This window comes from Danio rerio, chromosome 8 (assembly GCF_049306965.1).
Source record: "Danio rerio strain Tuebingen ecotype United States chromosome 8, GRCz12tu, whole genome shotgun sequence".
Lineage (NCBI taxonomy): Eukaryota > Metazoa > Chordata > Actinopteri > Cypriniformes > Danionidae > Danio > Danio rerio.
The window spans coordinates 6,028,185-6,054,003 of NC_133183.1; the positions used below are offsets into that span (position 1 = coordinate 6,028,185).

The window sequence follows — 25,819 nt, forward strand, 5'->3', positions numbered from 1 at the left end:
CAAGTCTTTGTACATGAGGCCCCTGATGAATTAAATATCAGGTTTGACAATTATAGTGAGATGAAGTCCAGCAGAAGATCCTTGGTGAACTGTCCGACCTGCAATACTCTCACCCGGGGAGCTGTGCTCAAAGCACCCGCTGACTGCCTGGAGCTTAGACGGGCGCATACGCTGCAGCGCATGCCAGTGTGTGTGTGTCACATGATGTGCGTTTTCAGTGGTATTAGTGTGGAGGGAGATCTTTTTAGAAACGCTAGGTGAAACGCAAATGTGGACGCAGACGGTTTTCATTCTAAAATGCTGTTTTAAAAATAAAACTTATTAGTGTAAACAGGGCTTGACTGACATTCAAAGCTAGAAGGTTATCATCACACTAACTCGCAAATCTTCCAATCTCTGAAAGATATTCAGATAAATCTCTGATAAATCCCTTGTAGCTTTTTGCCATTTTGAAATTCCTACAAGAACAAAAGAAATGGGAGAAATACTTCTGAATCTGCACACTTTGCATAGCACGTGTATTATAAAATACCTGGTGTGTGTTTGTGCATGCGAGTTACCCTCTGAATTTCTTTCAGCAGTACACCGTCTGTCATAACCTTGATCTTTGTGTTTTCTGTCACATTCCCCTCGTACCTGATCTGATAAGACACCACCCTGAACACACAAACACACATCATTTCAGTTGACTTCAGTTTGGCATTAAACAGGATGTTTGTAAAGGGTCTAAAAATAACTGCAGCAATGCACACACATGCAGAGACACTGTCGACGTCAAAAAGTCGACATTAAATCATTTTTAATTTAAAAATGGACACAGATTGAATGGAAATGCTGGTCACTACACACTACAGGGGAAAGAACAGATGGATTAGCACAATTATTTAAAAATAACGCATTCATATGATCATAAAAAAAACAAATTAATAGTACAATTATTTTAGACTGCAGATAAAACAAGAGCTGGAAAATTCTAAGATCATATGTAAAATAATCCTGAAAAATGAATGTCATCCAGATAGGATGTTTGAGGTAGAGTAAATCATGGGATGCTTTTAATTCTTGGGGTAAACTACTCTTTTAAGGGTGCAGTATGTAGGTTTGACACCTAGTGGCTGAAAACACTGGAGCAGTTTTTTTACGGGACTTTGTGATTTTAGTAAACATGGTTATCAACAATGGTAATAGCAGAATTCCTCAACATTGACTTGGTTCAACATGTAATGCATGGTTGATAACAATATGAAACCAAATAAAAATTTACAAATAACATATATGTACAGACAAACAAATACGCAATATGAATATATGCATATTTGCATACAGAAATCTGTAAACAAGTATAAAAGGGAGTAAAAATAAAGAAAAAATATGCACATTATATACATAATGTCAGAGAAATACACAAATGAAAAGATTTATACATTAATTGTAAAACGAATCAAACAGAAATTCTTGTCACCTATATCTTAAGGCAGGGGTGTCAAACTCTATTCCTGGAGGGCCGAGGCCCTGCACAGTTTAGTTCCAACCCTGCTCCAACACACTTACCTGTAGGTTTCAAACAAGCCTGAAGGACTCAATTACTTTGATTAGGTGTGTTAAATTAGGGTTGGAACTAAACTGTGCAGAGCTGCGGCCCTTTTGGAACTGAGTTTGACACCTGTGTCTAAAGGCATCTTAATAATTTCTCCTATGTTGGAATTTAAAGCCAAATCCATGCGTGTTCAATAAGAAAAGGTCTGAAGAGGGTTTTCTTCAATGCCAAAAATATTAGTAATTTATTACACACAAATGAATAATTCGATGCCAGAGCTCTGGGTTACGTTACCCCAATGCAAGAATTATATTCAAGTGGTTCGCAACTAACATACATTTCCCTGACTCCAGCATATATGCACAACTGAAATTAACAGGTGGATTCTCCAGGTCATTTTGCAGTCCTTTGGCTCTTGTACCCCAGACTAGGGCTGCTCGATTATGGGAAAAATCATAATCACGATTATTGTAATCACGATTATTCAAAACGATTATCAGTTGAAGTCAAAATTATTCATCCTACTGTGAATTTATTTTTATATATAAATATTTCCCAAATTATGTTTTAACAGTTTTTTTTTTTTACAGTATTTCCTATAATATTTTTTTCTTCTGGAGAAAGGCTTATTTGTTTTGTTTCAGCTAGAATAAAAGCAGGTTTGAATATTTTTAAACCTATTTTAATAGCTCGATATTATTAGCCCCTTTAAGCAATATTTATGTTTGATTGTCTGCATAAGAAACTACTGTTATACAATGACTTGTCTATTTACCCTAGTGAAGCCTTTGAATGTCACTTTAAGCTGAATACTAGATGTTTTTTAAGATACTAGTAAAATATAATGTTCTGTCATCATAGCAAAGATAAAAGAAATCAGTTATTAGAAATGAGTTATTAAATCTGCTATGTTTAAACTGTGCTTTAAGCATCTTCACTGTATTTTTGATTTTATTATTGATTAATGATAAAAACAGTCGGCAGCAGCAGGAATATTGCACGCTGTCACTTTAAGAATAGGGCGGCTCTGAGTCTGATATGGTTTCTCTTTCTCGTGTCTTTTGATTCTCAACTTGTTAGTTTATTACACAAATGAGGGTTAATATGAAAAATCACTAAACACAGCGCTCTGACACAAATGTGCATGTATTTGACCATTAAATCGCTCACATTAAGATGGCGTTAGATGTGTGTGTGCTCTGCTGTCCGAGGCTAAGCGCGGCGCGCGCGCAAACACACACACGCTACCTGTCTGAGGCTAAGCACGGCGCGCACACACACACAACAGCACGTGCTCTTTTGCACTTTAAAAAATATGAATGATGCGCATCCCGTGCTGCAAAAGTTACATTACAGCACATGCTTTTAGTCATTTACACATGAAACTGAGCTTTGCAGAGGCAAAGAGTTTTCACACGTGTACAACTGGAAAGGGGGCGGTACGTGATGGAATAATCGTTTATCTCGATTATGGCTTTTTATAATCGTTACAAGCCAAAATCGAAATCGGATTTTCGATTAATTGCACAGCCCTACCCCAGACATACTTCCTCTTTCTGCAACCCTTCTCTGCATACCAGAACTGAACAATTACATGCATCTTTAATATATTTCTATAACTTCTTCAAGCATCATGCTCCTTGTTACAGGTCTAGACTTTGTATTAAACAGCAGTCTGGAACAAGGGCCCTCACACTAAATTTATTATTATTCTGCTATTTTCCCCGTCAGCAGTTCCATCAAAAAAGTATGCAGCACAGAAAAAAAGGAAGTATGCCTGGTCAGTAGATGGTATCATACAAAAGAGAAAGTTAGATTCATCTGTTGTTAGAACATTTTTCTAATAAAAAATAAAAACACAAAAGTAATAAAAATCAATTACTTTTTTCCACACCTACGTCGTTAAATTAAATCACTTAAGTTAATAATGAAGATTAAATTGTCATGTTTTTGGTTCCAATGAAGAGTTAATTAAATCTTTGCTCTGTTAATTTAGGCAGTGGACTGTTCTAGTGGAACAATGTCCATAATGGCCCATTTTCACTGAGTGGTGCGGTACGGTACGCTTTTATGGCCGTTTCCACTGTCAAAGGTTACCGAAAACGAACCGTACCGTACCACTTTTTGGTCACCCTTTGCAAAGGGTACCAACTAGCCCAAAGGGTACCATAAGGCAGAGCAAGACGCGCAACTGAATGTTATTGGTTTACGGAGATACGTCACACACAGAAGCAGGAGAATGAAAACAAAGGAAGCGGCATTTTTAAAAACACCGCCAAGACATTACACTGAAATAATATATACGTATAATAACGAGCCATGATCGACCCAAACTCAGACAAGCCTTGTCGTTGTCTTGATGAACAGACACAAAGCCAAGAACAAAATCTGCTGTGTCCTGTAGTTGTTTTACAAGCCCGTCTAAAAGTGTGAGCGGTTTCACTTCATCCAAAAAGCTCACCGCGAGTCTATATTTTAAAAAAATAAAGAAATGTTTGAGCTGATGATAATAACGTGCTCGTGATCATTGAAGTGCTCTGATATCAGATCCTGTCACAAGTGACTCTGTCGAGAGTGAAGCACGAAAAAACAAAGGAGAAAACGGAAAAAAGCAGCAAATGATGCTTTAGCAACCCAAAACATGAACAAACTGCCATGTTTAACTATTATCATCACCATATGGACTTTTATGGACTATTATGAACTCAGAATGACAGAATGATATAGCCTCTGTTACTTTCTAACAGAGGCTACATGTGCTGCTGAAGATTAAAGACACATATAAGAGGTTTGCTCTAACTATATTTTGTTGTTTTTGAACCCAAATGAGGCATACATGCATGCTGTGTGTAGTTTTTTTGTAAATGGTAACATATTAAAGACTGTGAGGGTCTGTATGTGTTCATACACGTTGCATTTATTTATTTATTTAATATAATTACAGACGTTACAGTAGGCTATTTCGCACTGTCATTGATCTGCAGTTATAATCAACTCATGTTCATGGTAATACACATTTATAAATAAGTATTTATGTGTATGAAGCATCTGTTTTGTGAGAAGTGCTACTCATGTAAACGACCTGTACAGCTTTACTGTAGACATTTCTCGAGTAAGCAAGACGTCCACTGAAACTTTGTCGTACACCACGCCCATGTGCTGTCAATGTAAATGCCCAAGTACTTATAAGTTTCTGACTGAGTGATAGGATGGTCGTGCACAACCACTTGACGATGGTCACCTATACACTTTGGGTCAAATACCATCTCTACCATATGTATTTTGGTGCATTTAAACAAAACAGATTTCCTAAACAGATATATTTATCTAAATAATATTTTAGTCATCAAACATATTGAGAAATTGAAAGACAATATCATTAAATTCAACCAAATAATACAAACAAAAAAAAATTACAACCTACAAACTAAGTTTTTCCTTTTTCCCAATATTTTTCTGTAACATAAATTTGTGTGTACTAGTTTTTGGACCGTTATCATAAGTTATTTTGTAAGATGAGCTCCAGATTTGGCTTCAGTACTGGCTAATGTATATTAGGGCTGTGCAATTAATCGAAAATCCGAATTTCGATTTTGGCTTCAAACGATTATGAAAAAGCATTAATTGAGATAAACGATTATTGCATCATATACCGCCCTCTTTCCAGCTGTTTACGTTTGTTGCTCTTAAAAGCGCGAAAGACCGCGTGCTTATGTGTGTGTGCGTCAGGCACACACAGCCAGACGCATGCGGCCGGTCAGCATTTGGTCTCATTCGCACACTGAGACGAGCAGAGGAGCGCACACATTTAAAGTCATCTTAAAGAGACAGCGCGATGTTCCTGCTGCCGCCCGTTTTTATCATTAATCAAACAAAATGAGAAAACCCCTCACTGCTCTTGACTGAAGGATTTTTGTAGCTAACGTGTTTTTCTTACAGTGAAGATGCTTAAAGCACAGTTTGTTTAATATTTTTATTCTATTGTATTTATCTCTCTTTCCTTTGCAGGGTGGAAAATAACTGTATGTATACAGCTGAAGTCAGAATTATTAGCAGTCCTGAATATTAGCAACCCTTTTTCTCCAATTTCTGTTTGATGGAAAGAAGATTTATGAACATAATATCTTTGATAACTCATTTCTAATTACTGATTTCTTTTATCTTTGCTATGATGACAGTAAATAATATTTAAATAGATTAAAGTGCAATTCAAAGGCTTAATTGAGTAATTAGGCAAGTCATTGTATAACAGTAGTCTCTTCTGCAGACAATCAAAAATATATATATTTATCTTAAGGCGGCTAATAATATTGACCCTAAAATGAGTTTCAAAATATTTGAACCTGCTTTTATTCTAGCTTAAATAAAACAAATAAGCCTAGAAGAAAAAAATATTATAGTAAACACTGTTAAAATTCCTTGCTCTGTTAAACATAATTTGGGAAATAGTTATTTAAAAAATAAATAAAAAGTTCTCAGGAGCGCTAATACTTTTGACTTCAACTGATTATCGTTTTAAATAATCGTGATTATAATTATGACCAAAATAATCGTGATTATGATTTTTCCCAAAATCGAGCAGCCCTAATGTATATGCACAAATATAATATTGTAAAGCTTCCTATTTAAAATATGAATTTAAAAGAGAGATTTTACAATGCCCTGTTGGGTGAGTGGGGGAGTGTCTATTGTCTCTCAAGGTGTGAGTTATTCATGACCATCATCACTCACGCATAAAGCTGAGAGCTCCCAAAACAATCTTAAAAAAAATTGTAATTCTTTGTAATGTTTTCTTTGATAGAGAGAACAGAATACTTTTCACATAATTGTGAAGTGAATATTTTAGCCTACAAGACTGGTTACTCAAAAGTCTTATTCAGGCACATTCAGTGGATTTTTTGGACCTTATTTCAGCTTCCTTTTTTCTCCAAAACTTACCAACCATGCATAATATCTTTTCTCTAAAAGAACACAATTGTGTACATCAATATTTCTCACATATTTTTGCAGCACAGTTTGTGCTGAATACAAAACTTACATGTTGGCCAGTACTATGTAATAAGTAGCTGAAATAAGCACAAATGTCAGGGCATGTCAAAACATCTCAGGGGCCCTAAAATCACCTCAGACCCCTGGGGGTTACATATCTGCAAAAACATATTAAGGTATTTTCACGCTTTAGAAGACACTTTTGATGTTGTGATCTTAAACTATGACAATATAAGTGATTTACCCGCTGGACAAGTTCATCTCAGTGGCTACACGGTGAGACATGCTGATCGCCGCTACTCTCCTGGGCTCCGTCACACCAATAATCCCACCAGAGCTGAAAAAACACGTACACAAACCATGAGAGACAGAAAACACACATTGCACACAAAGACCGATAACACAGACCAATGGTTTTAAACCTGATGGTATTACAGGAGAAATAAATGAAAATTCTGTCATTATTTACGCCTTTACTCGTTTTATTTCTACTGTGAAAGTCAACAGGTTTTCAGCTTTATTAAAAGGCTCGTCTTTTGAATTTAAAAGAAACTCATAAAAGTTTGAGACCACTTAAGGGTGAGTAAATAGTGAGTAAATTGTGAACTATCCCTTTAAGGCCATATAGACCATTTCAGTGTGATGATATCATTGGCCCATGAACATTTCCTGCTTGTTATCAAACGATTTCCTAACTGTAACAAGAGGCAATTCAATCATAACTTAATGTTAAAACAGCTTTCATAACAATATGAATATGTGACTTTTTATAGAAATTATAAAAATGTAAAACAGGAAATATGTTAGGACCATTGCTTCTGTGGTAACACTTTGCAATAAGGTTCATTAGTTAATGCATTTACTAACATGAACTAATCATGAACAACACATGTACAGCATTTATTAATCATAATTAAACATTTACTAATGCATTATTAACATCCAAGTCCATGCTTGTTAACATTAGTTAATGCACCATGAGTTAACATGAACTAACAATGAACAACTGGATTTTCATTAACTAATGTTAACTAACATGAACAAATACAGTAGTAAATGTATTGTTTATTGTTTGTTCATGTTAGTAAATGCATTAAATAACATTAACTAATAAACCTTATTGTAAAGTGTGACTGCTTTTGTTTACATCCCTCAAAATGGTTGATCAATGAACATATTTGGGAAAAAAAAAAAAGAAAATTACTATGGAAGTCTATGTTACGGGTTTTCAGCTTCCTTCATTATATGTTATTTTGTGTTGAAAAGAATCAAAACCAGTACGATTGACGGCAATAACTCAAAAACCTCTTACCCTAAAAATATCTAAAGTGTTTTTCCTACAAAAAAAACAAAGCTGGTTATGTTTCACAGCTGTCTTTTTCTTTCTTTCTTTTTTTTTCTTTTTTCGCTCAACATTACGAGCACTGCTCCGTTTGAGCTTTTGCAATCTGTGTCTAGCCGGTAAAGCTCGCGCTGAGCGGTGCTCTCAGTAAGGGACCGTCGGAAAAGTGCTTCTTTTTTTGTGTGTTTTTATTTTTTGCTCCATCCTGCGTGTTTTATTTTAAACACTACTAATTTTCTCTTAAATGAGCACAAACAGTTTACCAAAGTAGTCGAATACTTTCATTACAGATCTTTGCATTCTAACATGAACACCTTTGTTATCAAACAAAACACAATGAGAGATTCATCCGCTGCTCTTCACTAAATAACTATAGTAACTTTAATCAATATGCAAATACAATCAAAAGTGAAAGAGATTTTGTAGCTTTATTTAATTTCTGTACAGGCCATTGATTTTAATAGGCTAAACTTTTTATTTTATTGTCAATATTTTCTAATGTTTGCTGTGTATTCTATCATTTGAAGCTATTTGTTGTCCCATATTTTTTACATCCCAACGTTGACAGATTGCTAATCAATAAATAGCTATAGTGCTATCTGTTAGTTTTAACGTCAGCTAATGTTATGGAAGGGCATAGATGTTTTGGAAAATAGTAATAGTAATGTAACTACCCCCATCATTCCTTCCTCAAGCAAATGTGTAAACATTAGATCTATTCAGCAATAACGTTAATTGCATTGGCATATTTATCCGACGTTTTCCAGCTTGTAGTAGTCGATCAAAAAGCTATTTAGTACACTAGCAGTGGAATTTACTGCGATGTGACGGTGCTTGATCATAATCCAGGGGCTTGAACAAAGGTTGATCATATTCTCTTCTGACAAAAGAAGAGTATCTTTTTCAACAAAAAAATGATCACAGTTACAGCCAGCATCCCACAAAAAGCACTTCAAGCCTCATTTTGTGCATTTCAAATCGCAAAATCCAAAAGGCCACACACCATATATTTTTGACTGCTTTGAATGGATACATTTTTTTTACCCATTTTTCCATATTAAAATATTATGCTGGGTCTTGAGATTGAATTACTTGCCTAGGTGGGTCCCGGAATAAAAAAGTTTGCTAATTCCTGCTTTATAACACCTAAAATAAAATAAAAACTTTCAAACAAGAGATAAAAAAAACAGTGAATGCTGGAGAAAATGTGAAAATGTATTGGCTGACCATTTCCACATATTTTGGGATTGTAATATTATACACACATATTGGCAAGAATTCATTAAAGAGATGAATGCAATAATGGGATTGAATCTGGAATGTAATTTCAAAACTATGTAGCTGGGAATTCACTCTTTAGAAATACCAAAAAATGATTCATATCTTCTAAACACACTACTAATAACTAGCAAAAAGGCAATTACAAAGAAATGGCTCAAGGAAGATCCTCCATCTGTAGGTGAATAGTATGATATTGTAAAAGAGGTGTGTCACATGGAAGTACTGACATTTACCTTGAGACAACAAGCCTATAACATTTCTGCATACTGGGGTAACTGGTTGAGAAGAAATGTATTAATTTTATTTTAATTTTATTGTGGTGCTTTTATTTTATATATATTTAGAGCCAGTTGATCTTTGATACGTGACCCTTAACAAAATTTTACATAGCATCATTTTATCAACGATAAATGAGAATGTAAATAAGTTTGTATTCAGTGACCTTTGACCCTTGTATTGTATGTCTCTTTTGTTTCTATTTTCCTTTAAAATTGTTTTTTTTTTCCTTTTTAATTGTTGTTGTTGTTTGTTTTGTTCTGAACTGTTTTTAAAAAAGGGAAAAAAGATTTGGAGGGAGGGTAAATCATTTTTGGGTGAATTATACTTTTAACTATCTTGTGTCTGGGTAAATTAACATCCCATCACAAATAGCGGGTTCAGTGGGCTGTGGAAATTGAGTTTTGTTTAGTGACATGCGAGTATAAAAAAAAAAAGGTTGGCAGTTACCTGGCGAATCCGGCCTCATACAGAAACTGAGGCACCTGTGTGGTTTTACCACTGCCCGTTTCTCCACACAACACCACACACTCGTGATCCTTCACGGCCTCCATGATGATCTGCTCCTCGGCCAGAACCGGCAGCCGCAGACGAGCCTCCTGCAGTTTACATACAAAAGTTACAAACAAACCCAACATGGTGGCTCAGTGGTTAGCACTGTCACCTCACAGTAAGAAGGTCGCTGGTTCAAGTCTCGGCTTGGCCAGTTGGCATTTCTGTGTAAAGTTTGCGTGTTCTCCCTGTGTTGATGTGGGTTTCTCCGGGTGCTCCGGTTTCCCCGACAGTCCAAACACATGCGCTATAGGTGAATTGAGTAAACTAAGTTTGTGTTTGAGTGCGAGTGTGAATGCAAGCGTGTATGGGTGTTTCCCAGAACTGAGTTGCGCCTGGAAGGGCATTTGCTGCATAAACATATGCCAGGATAGTTGCTATGGCGACCTTTGATAAATAAAGGACTAAGTTAAGGGAAAATTAATGAATGGATCAGGTGTGTTTCCATCAAGCTATTAGAAGAGCTGACTGTAGTATTGGTCACCTAGCAACCAAGAGTAGAGTAAACAAGGCAAGCATAATGGAGACAGCTGATTGGGCACATGGGTGCAATGTTCACTACGTCAGTTTATTCGGCAAATGCATTTTATGATATACAAGGGCCCCGTTTCAGAAAGGAGGTTAGGTGAAAACTCGGAGTATGTTATCTTAATAGTATGTATCTTGACATTAACTTTTTTGATCACCAGCCACTGTGGCTAAGAGTTTTCCAATATTACTAGCCACTCACCATTTTCGCAAGTCACAATTTTGTTGTTGGGAAAATATATTTTATATGCTTGAATGTGACTTTGGCATGCTAAAATTACATAATATAGATGTTGTGTTGTCCACATGCCTCCTCGCTAATTACAATTTTTTTGTGTTGTTACCTTGCTCAATAAACATGAGCAAATGGGCTTTCATAGTGTAGCATTGCAATTAGTTTTATTTCACAATTCACAGTTTATATTCACTTTTTAGGGCTCAACACTAAGGATTTACCTTTTTTTTCTCTGGTCCCACCAAACCAATTATTTCCTTGCCAAAATTTTTTAAATAGCGTGTAAAAACAAGCAAAATATATTTTTTTATTCAACAAAAATGTTCTTAAAAAAACTATTTAAAAAATGTTTCTCACGTGTCTAAAACTATATACAGTAGTCTGTGCAGACTAAAGGTCCTAGATCACCAGTTAACTATAGATAAATAGAAGGTAATCTCCTATTAAAGAATTAATTCATTCATTCATTTTCTGCCGCTTTTCCGGGGCTGGTTCTCTATTAGGAGAGAACCCCAGACTTCCCTCTCCCCAGACACTTCCTCCAGCTTCTCCAGGGGGGATCCAGAGGTGTTCCTAGGCCAGCAGAGAGACATAGTCCCTCCAGCGTGTCCTGGGTCTTCCCCGAGGCCACTTCCCGGTAGGACATGCCTGGAACACCTCCCTAGGTAGGCGTCCAGGAGGCATCCGAAACAGATGCCTGAGCCACCTCAGCTGACTTCTCTCGATGTGGAGGAGCAGCGGCTCTACTCCGAGCTCCTCCCGGGTGTCAAAACTCCTCACCCCATCCATAAGAGTGCGCCCTGCCACCCTTTGAATGAAACTTATTTCGGCTGATTGTGTCTGAGATCTTGTCCTTTCGGTCATAACCCAAAGCTCATGACCATAGGTGAGAGTAGGAACGTAGATTGACCGGTAAATCGAGAGCTTTGCCTTTCGGCTCAGCTTCTTCTTCACCACAACAGACCGGTACATCGACCACATTACTGCTGTCACTGCACCAATCTGCTTGTCAATCTCACGCTCCATCCTTCCCTCACTCGTGAAAAAAAACCCTGAGATACTTGAACTTCTCCACCTTGGTTAAGGACTTTCCTCCAACCTAGAGATGGCAAACCACCTTTTTCCGGTGGAGCACCATGACCTCAGACTTGGAGGTGCTGATTCTCATCCACTCAGCAGCAAACCGCCCCAGTGCATGCCGAAGGTCCATGTTTGATGAAGCCAACAGAACAACATCGTCTACGAATAACAGAGATGAAATCCTGTGGCCCCTGAACCAGAGTCCAACATGCAATGGAAACAAATCTGACTTATTGCCAGCAATGAGGACCAGACTCCTTCTCTGTTTATACAGGGACGAGACGGCCCTCAACAGATCGCCTCTGACCCCATACTCCCCGAGCACCCTCCACAGAATGCCGCGAGGGACACGATCGAATGCCGTCTCCAAGTCCACAAAACACATGTGGACTGGTTGGGCATACTCCCATGAACCCTCGAGCACCCAGGTGAGGGTATAGAGCTGGTCCAGTGTACCACTGCCCGGACAAAAACCGCATTTCCTATTAAAGCAATGTTATTGTAAAGTTAATTGTCAACCTATTGTGAAGGATGATAATTAAACCACATTAACAAAAATAGCTGCATGCAAAAGAAAGCCGGTGAAAAACATTACATTAATGTTAAGCATATTAGTAATCTGTTCAAAGAATGGATAAAGCAGAAATGAGAAACGCTGATGCTTACAAAAAATCTTGAGCTCTTGAAAGCAGCAGGACTGTGGTTGCTCGAGCATCGCTTTTTTCAGTCCATTTCAAAGAGAAACGACCGCACCAGTTGCGTTTCCAGCCACGGGTACTTCGCGCAAGGACATGGGAACTTTTAAGCACTCGCGCGCATCAAATCAGCTGTGTGCACGACACTGTCGTCAGTGAGCAAGGATCTCCGTGCACCTGATCATTCTCTCATTGGGTATTCACCTGCTATCTTTTGCTCGCGCAAACACTTTTCAGTCATGCTGCTTCTCGATTCTAAAATCACAGTTGCGCGCATATTGACAAACGGTCATGAACTAAAGTTCTAATGTTTAGTGACAAGGCAGCACTGGCAATTGATAAAATATTTTCAACCAGCCAGGGCCGGATTAACCAATGGGCCTTATGGGCACAGGCCCAGGGGCCCGTGCGCACTAGGGGCCCCTGCGAGGGGGGAGAAAAAAAGACAATTTCGGAATGTCTTTTTAGGCTAATTGCAAATAGCGCATCTAGTTGGACTAAGCTATTCAGGGTTTACGCTCATCGATGCCTGATTGATAGAGACAAGATGAGTAAAGAGCAGAGAAATAATACAGCCGCAGTGGCGCACCTTGTAAGGCACACGGCATCATCTTTTGACGCGATTCATCATAACATCGGTTCGAATCCACCATCAGCTGAACTCGTGCTACTTTTTTTTCTCCCCATTACATATCAGATTGGAAATATATTTATTTTTAACAGGAAAGAAACATTTTTTTAAATAATGCAAATGTGATATAAAGTCACAAGTGTCTCGTGGGTATTTAATAATGTTTAGCCTTATTATAGGCGCCTGCCGCGCCTCCCTCTCTTCAAAAACTCTATTGCTCAGACAACTGTATTTCCTCTGAGCAAAAAAATCGCGATAACATATTAATATTATTATTATATTTAAATTGCCTTTCTTTCTTTAACTAAACAGAATGCTGTAATTGGTCAAGTGCGGAAACGTCAGATTTGTAATAACCCGCACTTAACTGAGCGGACTTTAGTGTAACGTTATATCTGTCATAGATCAAAAATGAGTGGACAAGTGGATTTAGCAAACGCGAGAGAAAGAGGAGAGGAGGCATCTTTATTGAGGCATTTTCCATACACACCTTCTTTAAACAGACCCGTGATCAGGAGAATGAGGGTACAGAAGACGACGTTAACTTTAAATGATGAGAAGGTAGCATTAACCAGGCGGAGGAAGCTAACGGCAGCGCAGCGCGGACTGGATTCATCGTGTGAGAGACAGACAGAAAGGGAGAGAGAGAGGGAGAGAGAGAGAGAAAGGCCCAGAAGAGGAGAGAGAGGGGAGAGAAGAGGTATAGTGTGTGTGATTTCGGATACTTTTAGGTTTATAATCAAGTCTTCATCACGAGAAGAGTAGAGAAAATACAGGGAGAGGAGGAGAGAGACAGTAAATTTGTTTGTATTATGAAAGACTCAGATTCATAGAACTCAGATTCATATAACTGGATTGGAGAAGCATTGTGCGTTATATGCCATGGCAATAATATGCTTTATAAGTTTGTAAAAGCAATACACTAAAATACCCTTTAAAAAAAATAATTATATATATATATATGTAGTTTTATTAGTATTTTTATTTAATGCTTTGAAAAATAATTTAAATCTTTGCAGACTATAAATACATATGTACTATATATCATTTATTTTAATATGTGGGCAACAAATTATAGATTCATTTTATTTAAAAATTATTATATTATTCTTATTTTTTAAATTCAACTATAGGGGTGCGGCCAGGTAGGGGGCCTTACAAGATAATGTGCCCAGGGGCCCCTGAGTTCTTAATCCGGGCCTGCAACCAGCCAAAGTGGCTGGTAAGGGTGTCTGTCTAACCCGCCACAGGTGAAATCCACCCGCATTTGGCGGGTGTTAATGTCAAGCCTTTGTGCTCCATTGATAATGCCTTTTAGTAGTCACTGTGTGCACGCTTAACCCTGAGTTAGTCTACTCCAAGTTGATTGACCTAACTCAGATTCGCTCTTCTGAAACTGAAGACTCATTTGTTAATCTCTCGGTAAGTCAACTCAGAGTTCAAGTTTAAACTCCGATTTGGTAGAACTTCTTTACTGAAACAGGCCACAGGTATATCATACTTTGGCTGGTCAGAGGTTGTTTTTGTTGTTCTTTAATTACCTAAATCAAATGAAATTACTTTAAATCAAGTTTCTTTCACATGCAAAAATTAAATAATTAATTAAGCAAACTAATTAATTAAATTAATAATAAATAAATAAATAATTAATTAAGCAAATAAATAAATCCTCTCAACAACAAAATTATCGCTAGTGAAAATACCCTATGATGGGTAACTTTGGAAAATGAAGCATAAATGAGCATAAAGTTAACATGAGCATAAAGTTAATGTACTAGTTAATGTACTGTAAAAAAGTAAAATAAAATACTGGTTGCCTTAAATTTTTAAGCCATTCAAGTTAACCTTATAAGTCATTTGAACTTACTTTAGATTAAAATGAGTTTGCATAACTAATCAAATTAAGTTGGAACATGAATAACTTAGTTCAATAAGTTACAATTAACTAAAACATATGTCGTCATAAATTATTGATCATATGATTTTTTTATACTCTGGGTATAGACTGTTACATGTTAAATAAAAGCAAACAGTATGTCAAGTAGTTCAAATCGGTAGAGCACCACAAAGACAACGAAATTAAATGTATCAAATAAGTGTTAAACATGAAGCACTGAAGAATTATTGCTATAATAAAGATTGTTTTCATCCAAAAAAATGTTCAAAAAGACATTTCATGTAACTCAACTAAGATTAAATGTGCATCAAATGCCATTAGAACTTTGAATACTGGGATTTGAGCAGGGTTAATGGTGTTAGAGATGTGAATGTATGTGTTATTTGTTGTTTGTATGTGACATGATAAGATTAGATAAGATTCACCTTTGTTTTCATATACACGATTATGTTTATAATGATAACAAATTGTGGTTGTGTCTATATGAAATTACAAATAACAAATGTAGCAGGGAATTAAATCACTGTTTATTTCTTTGCATTTGAACTTTGTAAACTATAAAACGATGCGTCTCCTCACGGTTTGTGTCTCATTAGACTTGAACTGAAAGTGCGGGGTGTCATGGCCCTTTAAAACTAATTGCAGTGCTACACTACAACCCATTTGCTCATGCACATTGAGCAAGGTCATACACAACACAAAAACTTTAAATGCATGTGGACGTTACACAAAATCTAAATCAAGTAATTTTAGCATGTCAAAGTCAAATTTATGCATTAAAAAAATATATTCTTCCAACAACAAAACTGTGGCCAGTGAAAATGGCGAGTGGCTAGTAATGTTGGACATCTCCTAGCCAAAGTGACCAAGATTCAAGCCCTGAATATATGAACAGGTTGCTATTAATAATCAGGAGTATGTATGATGTTGAATAAGACTGTGGTGAAGCACAATATTTTTTTCTTACTTGTGGATAATAAAAAAGTTAAAATCTGGACACGGACACACACGGACACACACACACACGGACACACGGACACGGGGACACACACGGACACGGGGACACACACACACACGGACACACACACACACGGACACACACACACACGGACACACACACACACACGGACACACACACACACGGACACACACGCACACACGGACACACACACACACGGACACACACGGACACACACACACACGGACACACACGGACACGGGGACACACACACACACGGACACACACACACACGGACACACACACACACGGACACACACACACACGGACACACACACACACACGGACACACACACACACGGACACACACACACACGGACACACACACACACGGACACACACACACACGGACACACACACACACGGACACACACACACACACACACACAGACACACACGCACGCACACACACACACACACACACACACACACTATATTTCTATACCTGAATCTCTGGCAGTCGTTCCACTGGGATGAAAACTGCAGGTTTACAGTCTTCCTTAGTCCATGTTTCCGCTTTCTTCTCTTCTTTCATGTCTGCCTCTTTCGGTTTTGTCTCCTCTTTCAGCACCTGCTGCTAGGCATGAGATGAGAATTGGTTTTAATGTTTGCAGCAGTTTGGAAAAGTTTTATGATCGCATAATCAAATCTGTTATATCAGTGGTTCTCAAACTTTTTTCATGAAGTACCACCTCGGAAAAAAACTGTCTCTCCAAGTACCACCAAAATGAGCAGCATTGAAATACAGTAGCAGTTGGCCCAGTAAAGCAGCTACAACTCTGCACAGTTAAAAATAACGTGGCAGATTACCTCAGAAATATAGGCTATATGTCATATATGACATATTTTATACATAATTTTTGATACATTTTGAAATGTGTGTAGCATGTATATGACATATTTCATTTCTCCGTGTACCACTAGAAGGAAGCCTCCGTACCACTAGAAGGAAGCCTCCGTACCACTAGTGGTACACGTACCACAGTTTGAGAACCACTGTGTTATATTGTTTCTAAGGTAAAGTTTTTTTATGTTTTGTAAACTAATGAACCTAGCAGAAGTCAATGATTCATATGACTTATTTAGCCTGACATGTTTACTGTTCCAAAACATTATAAATGTAAATTGTGAATCAAAAAATACAGTATATTGTGTTCAATGGGGGGAAATTAGTAGTTTTTTACTAAAAAATGTTTAAAAAAATTTTTTTTTAGAGCAGTTATCACAATCCCATGAAACTGTGTTATTTTTATCCAATGTTATCATCCCGTCACCCATTCCTACCTGCTGCTGCTCTTCTGTGTGTTTTTCCTCAGAGATTTTCTCCTTCTCTTCCTCAGATGAGTCGGATTCCTCACTATCATCATCATCCTCAGAGGACTCAGACATCTCTGATTCATTTTCCTCCTCCTCTTCATCCGCTTCTCTTCTTCTCTTCCTGTTTGCACCGCTCAAACTGCTGATCTTGACCGAAGATGAACCTCCATCCTGACCTTCATTCACAGATCTGCAAGAACACAGCAAAAAACACACAAACCAGAATTTCTTATAAAGTACTCACCACCAGTCTTAAGCCTGGTTTATACTTCTGCGTCAAGTGATCGGCATGACCCACAGCGCATGCAACCCACATAGCTATGCATTTATACTTCTGCACGCTGTCTCTGTTGGTCTGCATTAACACTTCAGAAACGCTAGTTGGCAGTGAGGTGTTAATGTTCCTCTGTGTCGAGTTTTTTCGCTGCTGTTTTGTTTTTCTGAACACTTCCTGAATGTACAAGTGGCTCAAACTCGCTCATTTTGAGGCAGGAACCGGCGGACGTGCAACAACTTTAACTATGAGGTAAACACAAAACAAAACTTTCCATCTGGAGCTCCTTCACAGGACTCCACACTTGTAAACAATGGTTCCATCGGGCTCACCCTGATTCGTCAGCGCTACCAAGCTGACCAATCACAGAGCTTGCGCTACGTGTCGTTGCGACGTGTAGTTACTTTTTTTGAGAGGTGCACGTCAGGAACGCCGACGGCCACATCGTAGGGCTTTGCGTCAATGCGTAGGCTGCGCCGTAGCATACGCGTGCGCTTGGCGCAGAAGTATAAATCAGCCTTTAAAGGGATAGCTAACCAAAAAATCTACATTTACTAACCAGTTACTCACCTCCGTTTTAACCTTATGGATTTAATTTTTTCTGTTGAACACAATAGATGTTTCAAAGAAAACTGGTAGCCATTGACAATCAACAGCAGAAAAAACTAATACAATGGAAGTCAATGGTTACAGGTTTCCAACATTCTTTAAACATCTTCTTTTGTGTTCAACAGACGAAAGACACTTACAGGTGCAGTAGGTGATCTTCCACAATGCTAAAGGCTGATTTATACTTCTGCGTCAAACGCCGGCGTATGCTACGGCGCTGACGCATAGCCCTTCGCCGTGGCCGTGGCCGTCACTGACGTGCACCTCTCAAAAAATGTAACTACACGTCCCAAAGACGCGTAGCGTAAGCTCTGTGATTGGTCGGCTTGGTAGCGCTGACGAGTCTGGGCGGGACCGAGAGCCGTGCGAATGGCGCGAGCGATTGTTTACAAGTGTGGAGTCCCGTGAAGGAGCTTCGGATGGAAAGTTTTGTTTTGTGTTTACCTCATAGTTAAAGTTGTTGCACGTCCGCCGGTTCCTCCCTCAAAATGAGCGAGTTTGAGCCACTTGTACATCCCGGAAGTGTTCAGGAAAAGCAATAAAGCAGCGAAGAAACTCGACACAGAGGAACATTTACACCTCACTGCCAACTAGTGTTTCGGAAGTGTTAATGCAGACCCACAGAGACAGCGCGCAGAAGTATAAATGCACAGCCACGCGCATTGCATGCGCTGTGGGTTACGCCGGTCACCTGACGCAGAAGTATAAATCAGGCTTAACAGCTTAGCATAAATCTCTGAATCACAGTCCCTCCCCTGCCGTCTAGAGCCGCGCCTCCTTTAACACGAGCACAGCAAAAGAACCCTCTCTCATGTGTTAAAAGTGACTAGTGCTTGTCCGGCGGCATGCAAGCCAAACTGACATGCGATTTCAGAGTGAATATTTAAAGTTGCATGGTAAACAATATAGGGAAGACTAGGCGGAATAGCGCTATTTACTCTTGTTTTGCTGTTAAACCAATTAAAATCTACATCATCAATGCTGTAAAAGGACTTTATGAAACTGAAAATAGTCTTATCAATCTTTCACTGGAAGATTTTAGTGGCTGAAGATATAACCCGTTTGTAACAACAACATCTAAAGTTACATCAGCTTTGCATGAAGCTAAAACAGTTTTAAATCAGAACATTACCTGTCTGAGAGAAATCCTTCAGACATTGTGTCATGCTTTCTCCAGCGTGCAAACTCCAATATTGATTTAGGTTTTTAAAAAGTTTTGATTCAGCAGGTTTTTACCGATCGCGCGCGCATGCTCTCTCTCGTGAACGCGCAGCGGAGATGCGTACAAAAGGCTGCGCAGTTGTTCAAATCTGCATTTGCTGACAGACAGATTGGGCTACTTAAAAAAAAATTATGGGAGATGTCGGTCCGACTCTATTTAATTGGATAAACATTTTTTAGTATAAAAAAATATAAAAATACATATAAATACATTTAGATCATTTACTGTAATCATTACTATTAGACTGTGAAGAGACTTTCAACCAGCACAGCAACAAATGCTTCTGAAGACAATCACCTACTGCACCTTTACAGACATTTGGAAAAAGTGAAGCGTAAGTAAATGATGGCAGAAATAGTATTTTTGGGTGAACTGTCCCCTTAAGGCGATCTTGTAGAACTTGACGTCTTACTCTTTGATGTGGTAGAGTTTTCCCCCAGTGCCCAGTTTAGCGGTGGTGTACAGAAGTTTGAGCTCCGCCTCGGGCAGCTGAACCTCAGCTAGCTTAGATAATACTTCTGCCCTCTGTGGAGATTGAGAAACACAAAACCAACAAACAGAAACGCTTAAAACTTTGAAAATGAAAAGTCTGACTCTCAAAATGCATTGCCATTCTCTCTTAAATAGATTCTGAGTTTAGTTTTTAACTGCAGGTGGCGCTCTACGCTAATGTTTAACAGCAGACACAGCTCTAGGCTAGTTTTTAAAAGTTTTAATATAAACACAGCTAACTATGAACACTTGAGTGGTATTTATAACGAATTGGAGACAAGTAGAATATGGCTTGATCTGTAAAGCTTGTTAAGCTAAAAATGTATTGTATAAGTTTTATGAAACTATAAATTAGTCTAAAACGCCATCTCCTGTTAAAAACTAATGTAGAATACTGTCTGCTGTTAACACACTAGCCTAGATCAAGGATTCTCTACCAGTGGGCCACAGCGATCCTGTAGGTGGGCCGCAAGCTTAAAATTAACTCAATATTATACTATCATTTTTTTTAAATATGCCATATTGTAATGTCATGTGTATTTATATAGCGCATTTAATGTGTATGGCCATAGACCCAAAGCGCTTTACAATCATGAGGGGGGGTCTCTCCACACCACCACCAGTGTGCAGCATTCACTTGGATGATGCAACGGCAGCCACAGGACAACGGCGCCAGTGCGCTCACCACACACCAGCTATTGGTGGAGTGGAGAGACAGTGATAGAGCCAATTCGGTGGAAGGGGATGATTGGGAGGCCATGATCGTAAGGGCCGATAGAGGGACTTTGGCCCGGACACCGGGGTTACACCCCTGCTCTTTCACGAGAAGTGCCATGGGATTTTTAATGACCACAGAGAGTCAGGACCTCGGTTTAACGTCTCATCCGAAAGATATTAAAATGATCAAGTAATACTTTCTCCTGTTCTCTGATGAATTACTTCCAACTAGGCGCAAAAACAGCCTCATGATCACGTCTGCAGCTAGTACATGCAAGTCTGTTCATTCACAAACTAACGTTAGGCGTGAAGTGAAAGTCTCTCTGTGTATTTTTGTGTGAACTATTTAATATATCCGCAGAGTTGTCCAAATTAATGTCCTGTGAGTGTTTTTAACAGACGTGCGCCCATACAGGATCTAGCGAAGCTCAATGGTGTTTCTGCCATAGAACGTAAAATAAACTTGCATATGAGCTTCACTTTTCCTGTCAGTGATCTCCCAATAATATCCAGCTGCAAACTCATCCCCCATCAGATCGACAGATTTAGGGTGTTTTACTGTATTTTACATTTGTCTGTATATCTTTTAATAGATTCAACAGTAGATATTTAGTCAGTCCAGTTTAAAGCAGAAGCTGGTATTTTGCAATCTCCCTATTGACCTGTGGTTCTCTTTGAATGTGTGTATGTTTTTTTAAATATACAAAACTATAATTGTATAGTTATTATAAGAAAATTATAATAGTTTTACAATTAAATTTAAATAAAATTATATATTTATTTATTAAATGCTGATAATAGAATAAAACGGCACAACAAATGTAATATACATACATATATATAGATCGGACAAAGAAGTGGGCCCTAAAGTAAAAAAGGTTAAGAACCCCTAGCCTAGAGCACCGCCTGCTGTTAAAAACTAGCTTAAAGCACAACCTACTGCTAAAACCTAGCCTAGAGCACCGCCTGCTGTTAAAAACTAGCTTAAAGCACAACCTACTGCTAAAACCTAGCCTAGAGCACCGCCTGCTGTTAAAAACTACCCTAAAGCACTCCCTACTGCTAAAACCTAGCCTAGAGCACCGCCTGCTGTTAAAAACTACCCTAAAGCACTCCCTACTGCTAAAACCTAGCCTAGTGCACCGCCTGCTGTTAAAAACTAGCTTAAAGCACTACCTACTGCTAAAACCTAGCCTAAGGCACCACCTGCTGTTAAAAACTACCCTAAAGCACTCCCTACTGCTAAAACCTAGCCTAGTGCACCGCCTGCTGTTAAAAACTACCCTAAAGCACTCCCTACTGCTAAAACCTAGCCTAGTGCACCGCCTGCTGTTAAAAACTAGCCTAAAGCACTCCCTACTGCTAAAAACTAGACTGGAGTGCAGTCTTCTGTTAAAAACTAGCCTAAACCACAACCTACAGCTAAAACCTAGCCTAGTGCACCGCCTGCTGTTAAAAACTAGCCTAAAGCACTACCTACTGCAAAAACCTAGCCTAGAGCACCGCCTGCTGTTAAAAACTAGCCTAAACCACAACCTAAAGCTAAAACCTAGCCTAGTGCACCGCCTGCTGTTAAAAACTAGCCTAAAGCAATACCTACTGCTAAAACCTAGCCTAGAGCACCGCCTGCTGTTAAAAACTAGCCTAAACCACAACCTAAAGCTAAAACCTAGCCTAGTGCACCGCCTGCTGTTAAAAACTAGCCTAAAGCACTACCTACTGCAAAAACCTAGCCTAGAGCACCGCCTGCTGTTAAAAACTAGCCTAAAGCACTACCTACTGCTAAAAACTAGACTGGAGTGCAGTCTTCTGTTAAAAACTAGCCTAAACCACAACCTACAGCTAAAACCTAGCCTAGTGCACTGCCTGCTGTTAAAAACTAGCCTAAAGCACTACCTACTGCAAAAACCTAGCCTAGAGCACCGCCTGCTGTTAAAAACTAGCCTAAAGCACTACCTACTGCAAAAACCTAGCCTAGAGCACCGCCTGCTGTTAAAAACTAGCCTAAACCACAACCTACAGCTAAAACCTAGCCTAGTGCACCGCCTGCTGTTAAAAACTAGCCTAAAGCACTACCTACTGCTAAAAACTAGACTGGAGTGCAGTCTTCTGTTAAAAACTAGCCTAAAGCACTACCTACTGCTAAAACCTAGCCTAGAGCACCGCCTGCTGTTAAAAACTAGCCTAAAGCACTCCCTACTGCTAAAAACTAGACTGGAGTGCAGTCTTCTGTTAAAAACTAGCCTAAAGCACCACTTACTGCTAAAAACTAGCCTAAATCATTACCTACTGCTAAAAACTAGCTTGGAATGCAGTCTTCTGTTAAAAACTAGCCTAAAGCACCACTTACTGCTAAAAACTAGCCTAAATCATTACCTACTGCTAAAAACTAGCTTGGAATGCAGTCTTCTGTTAAAAACTAGCCTAAAGCACCACTTACTGCTAAAAACTAGCCTAAAGCACTACCTACTGCTAAAACCTAGCCTAGAGCACTGCCTGCTGTTAAAAACTAGCCTAAAGCACCACTTACTGCTAAAAACTAGCCTAAATCATTACCTACTGCTAAAAACTAGCTTGGAATGCAGTCTTCTGTTAAAAACTAGCCTAAAGCACCACTTACTGCTAAAAACTAGCCTGGAGTGCAGTCTTCTGTTAAAAACTAGCCTAAAGCACTACCTACTGCTAAAAACTAGCCTAAATCATTACCTACTGCTAAAAACTGGCCTGGAGTGCAGTCTTCTGTTAAAAACTAGCCTTTTCCTTACATGTGCTTTCTTGTCTTTCTGCTCCAGAACTTTCTCCAGGTTCTTCCTCTGTTTCTTTGTCAGGGCTTTTTTCTTGGTTACAGGCCGCTCTACTTTCTGTTTCTTGGTTTTGGTGGCGGGCAGAACCAGAGCATTACAGTCATCCACTCCTTTCAGCACAGCTCCATCTGTACAGAATCACAAAACACAATGACTGTGATTGGCCGTGAAGGTCATCAATTCACCGAACTCACCGTTGTTTAAGGAGTCTAATGACAGATAAAGGGACACTGGAGCGTTTTTAAGCGGCAATTCATCAGCGAATCGCTCGTATCTCAGATTATAGACAAACCAGCTGATCGGCGTGACTTTGAAATGCTCCAGTGTCCCTGTATCTGTGGTTACTTGCAGTAAACAGTGGTGAGCTCAGTGAACTGATGACCTTCCAGGCCAACCATAATCATTTTCTGTTGCGCACGTGAACACAATGCCAAATCATCGCTGTTTAAAGGGTCACGAAACACCAAAACACATTTTTTGAGCTGTTGACAGTCGTTTATGTGTCCCACACTGCTAAAAACACTATTAGGACACCTATATTTCACTAAAAAGTGTAAATTGGTTGTTTTTGCGTTATTTCAAGCAAATTCGTACTTCCGGTTTGAAACGAATTTTTGAAGCTGCGTCACGGTCATGAGATAATAGCGTGTATTCCAGCGTGCAGACTGGGCGTCTGTGCCAGAGTGAGTCTTATTACGTCTTACAGTGTAATGCATTAATGCATGAGTAAGGCTTGGTTCAAACCAATCAGCGCGCTCTATTGTGCAGCTTCATTAATATTCATTACTGTCACAGTGTTTAGACGACAGAGACGCCACGTTGTGTTGGCAAAACAAGCGTGAAGTTACTTTTATAGTTTGCTGCCATTAAGTTTCGTTTTCATTTTCTCTCTGTGAGAGCGGAGCTGGAGTCACGTGTGGATTAACAGTGTACGCGACGCTCGACAACAATAACTTACGTGTCTAAGGAGGAACATTGTTTACCTGAGAGCTGTTCTCATCTGCAAACGCTGAAATCCGGATTCGCTTGTAACGTTAGTCTCCTCTTAATAAAGACGCGGCTCTAGTTGCTGGTGATTGTCCTGTCTCTACAGATTTGGTAAGTGAGCGACCAGTGCTCTTTGTTTATTCAGTTTGTTCGTATCGAATTAAGTTAACTATTGCACTGAGTGCAAACATAGCACCTTGTGACCGGAATAACACGCGCGGCTTTCTGACGCTACCTGCCGTGTGCATCTAAGTTTCCGGGAAATGCTGAGTTTTTTTTTCTCTCATTCGCCGTACAGTATCAAACATTGCATGAAAAATACACGCTTAGAGCAGTTCCTCGAATCAAATATCGCGTTTGTCGCGAGGGGCATTAATGAATTCCCTGAATGAAAGAGCCAAACTGCAGTTAAAGTCCAACATTTAATAATTTGGCAAATAATTCAACTACAGATGTCCATGTCCCACTTTAGTTCCTCTGACACTCCCCCCTAAACAGAGCTGGGCACGCCCACTTTTCTGACTTTTTCCAAAGTAGAGGTGCTGAAACGAGGGGGTTTCATGGCCCTTTAATAACACGCTCAACAGTGCTCAAATGTTAGTAGGAAATGGATGTTTTTAAAATTTCAGTATCAATTGGTACCGAATTCCAGTATCGTGACTACCCCTTGCCCTTCCCCTTGGCCCTTAAAACCGAGCATGAAGGGGAAGGGCTTCAAAATTTACCCCTAAGAAATGGGACAGCACTACAGCACCTGCACACGTCATTAGATGTCATCACGATCTCCTGCTTCATATGAGATCAGACGATCGCGACTGCTGTAGTGATTCCAGTTGTGCTATATTTTGGAATTCATCTTTAGGAAATCACTGAAGGCATATATTATGTTATCATAACGATCTAATGTGGCAATAAGATCGTAACTGAACGATGGCTGAAGTATCACTGTTAGACAGGTAATGATCTGTTTTGAAACTATATTATGTTAGATTGTGTTCTGTTATGAATGACTTATATGCACAGACGTGTTGTTCAGCCACTGAAATCTCCCGGTGAAAGATTGATGTGATTATTTTCAGTTTCATAAGGTTCTTTGACAGCATCTGTAATGTAAATTTATATTTAGTTTAGAAAAAAAACACCAGTAAATAGCGCTATTCCGCCTAGCCTGCTTTACTGAGCTGAAGTTGCTTTTATATTCACATTGGGTCATTTTTGAACAATGACAGCCTTTCTATACTGTTTACCGCTACTCTGAATATTCGCTCTGAAATAGCATGTAAGTGTGGCTAAGTATTTCATGTAATTCCTGCACGGCGCTGGCACTAACTAACTG

General features: G+C 38.9%; 2 protein-coding genes across 15 annotated transcripts in view; one reads left to right on the forward strand and one right to left on the reverse strand.

The window, feature by feature from the left end:
* Window positions 1–25,819, forward strand: part of myl2b (myosin, light chain 2b, regulatory, cardiac, slow) — a 271,503-nt gene that overhangs the window by 214,280 nt on the left and 31,404 nt on the right. The window lies entirely within an intron of this gene.
* dhx37 (DEAH (Asp-Glu-Ala-His) box polypeptide 37) overlaps window positions 1–25,819 on the reverse strand; it is a 57,501-nt gene that overhangs the window by 30,020 nt on the left and 1,662 nt on the right. For 4 of the 14 annotated variants that reach the window (NM_001083004.2, XM_073909003.1, XM_073909002.1 and 1 more), the window contains exons 3-9: window positions 23,458–23,624; window positions 19,896–20,008; window positions 17,346–17,568; window positions 16,507–16,635; window positions 9,876–10,024; window positions 6,771–6,863; window positions 561–657 (exon numbers count right to left, since the gene is read on the reverse strand). In NM_001083004.2, coding sequence (NP_001076473.2) covers window positions 561–657; window positions 6,771–6,863; window positions 9,876–10,024; window positions 16,507–16,635; window positions 17,346–17,568; window positions 19,896–20,008; window positions 23,458–23,624 — 971 coding nt within the window. Of the gene's footprint in view, window positions 1–560; window positions 658–6,770; window positions 6,864–9,875; window positions 10,025–16,506; window positions 16,639–17,345; window positions 17,569–19,895; window positions 20,009–23,457; window positions 23,625–25,819 lie in introns of all 14 variants that reach the window. The other 10 variants (XM_005172444.6, XM_005172443.6, XM_073909001.1 and 7 more) reach the window with 3 other exon arrangements.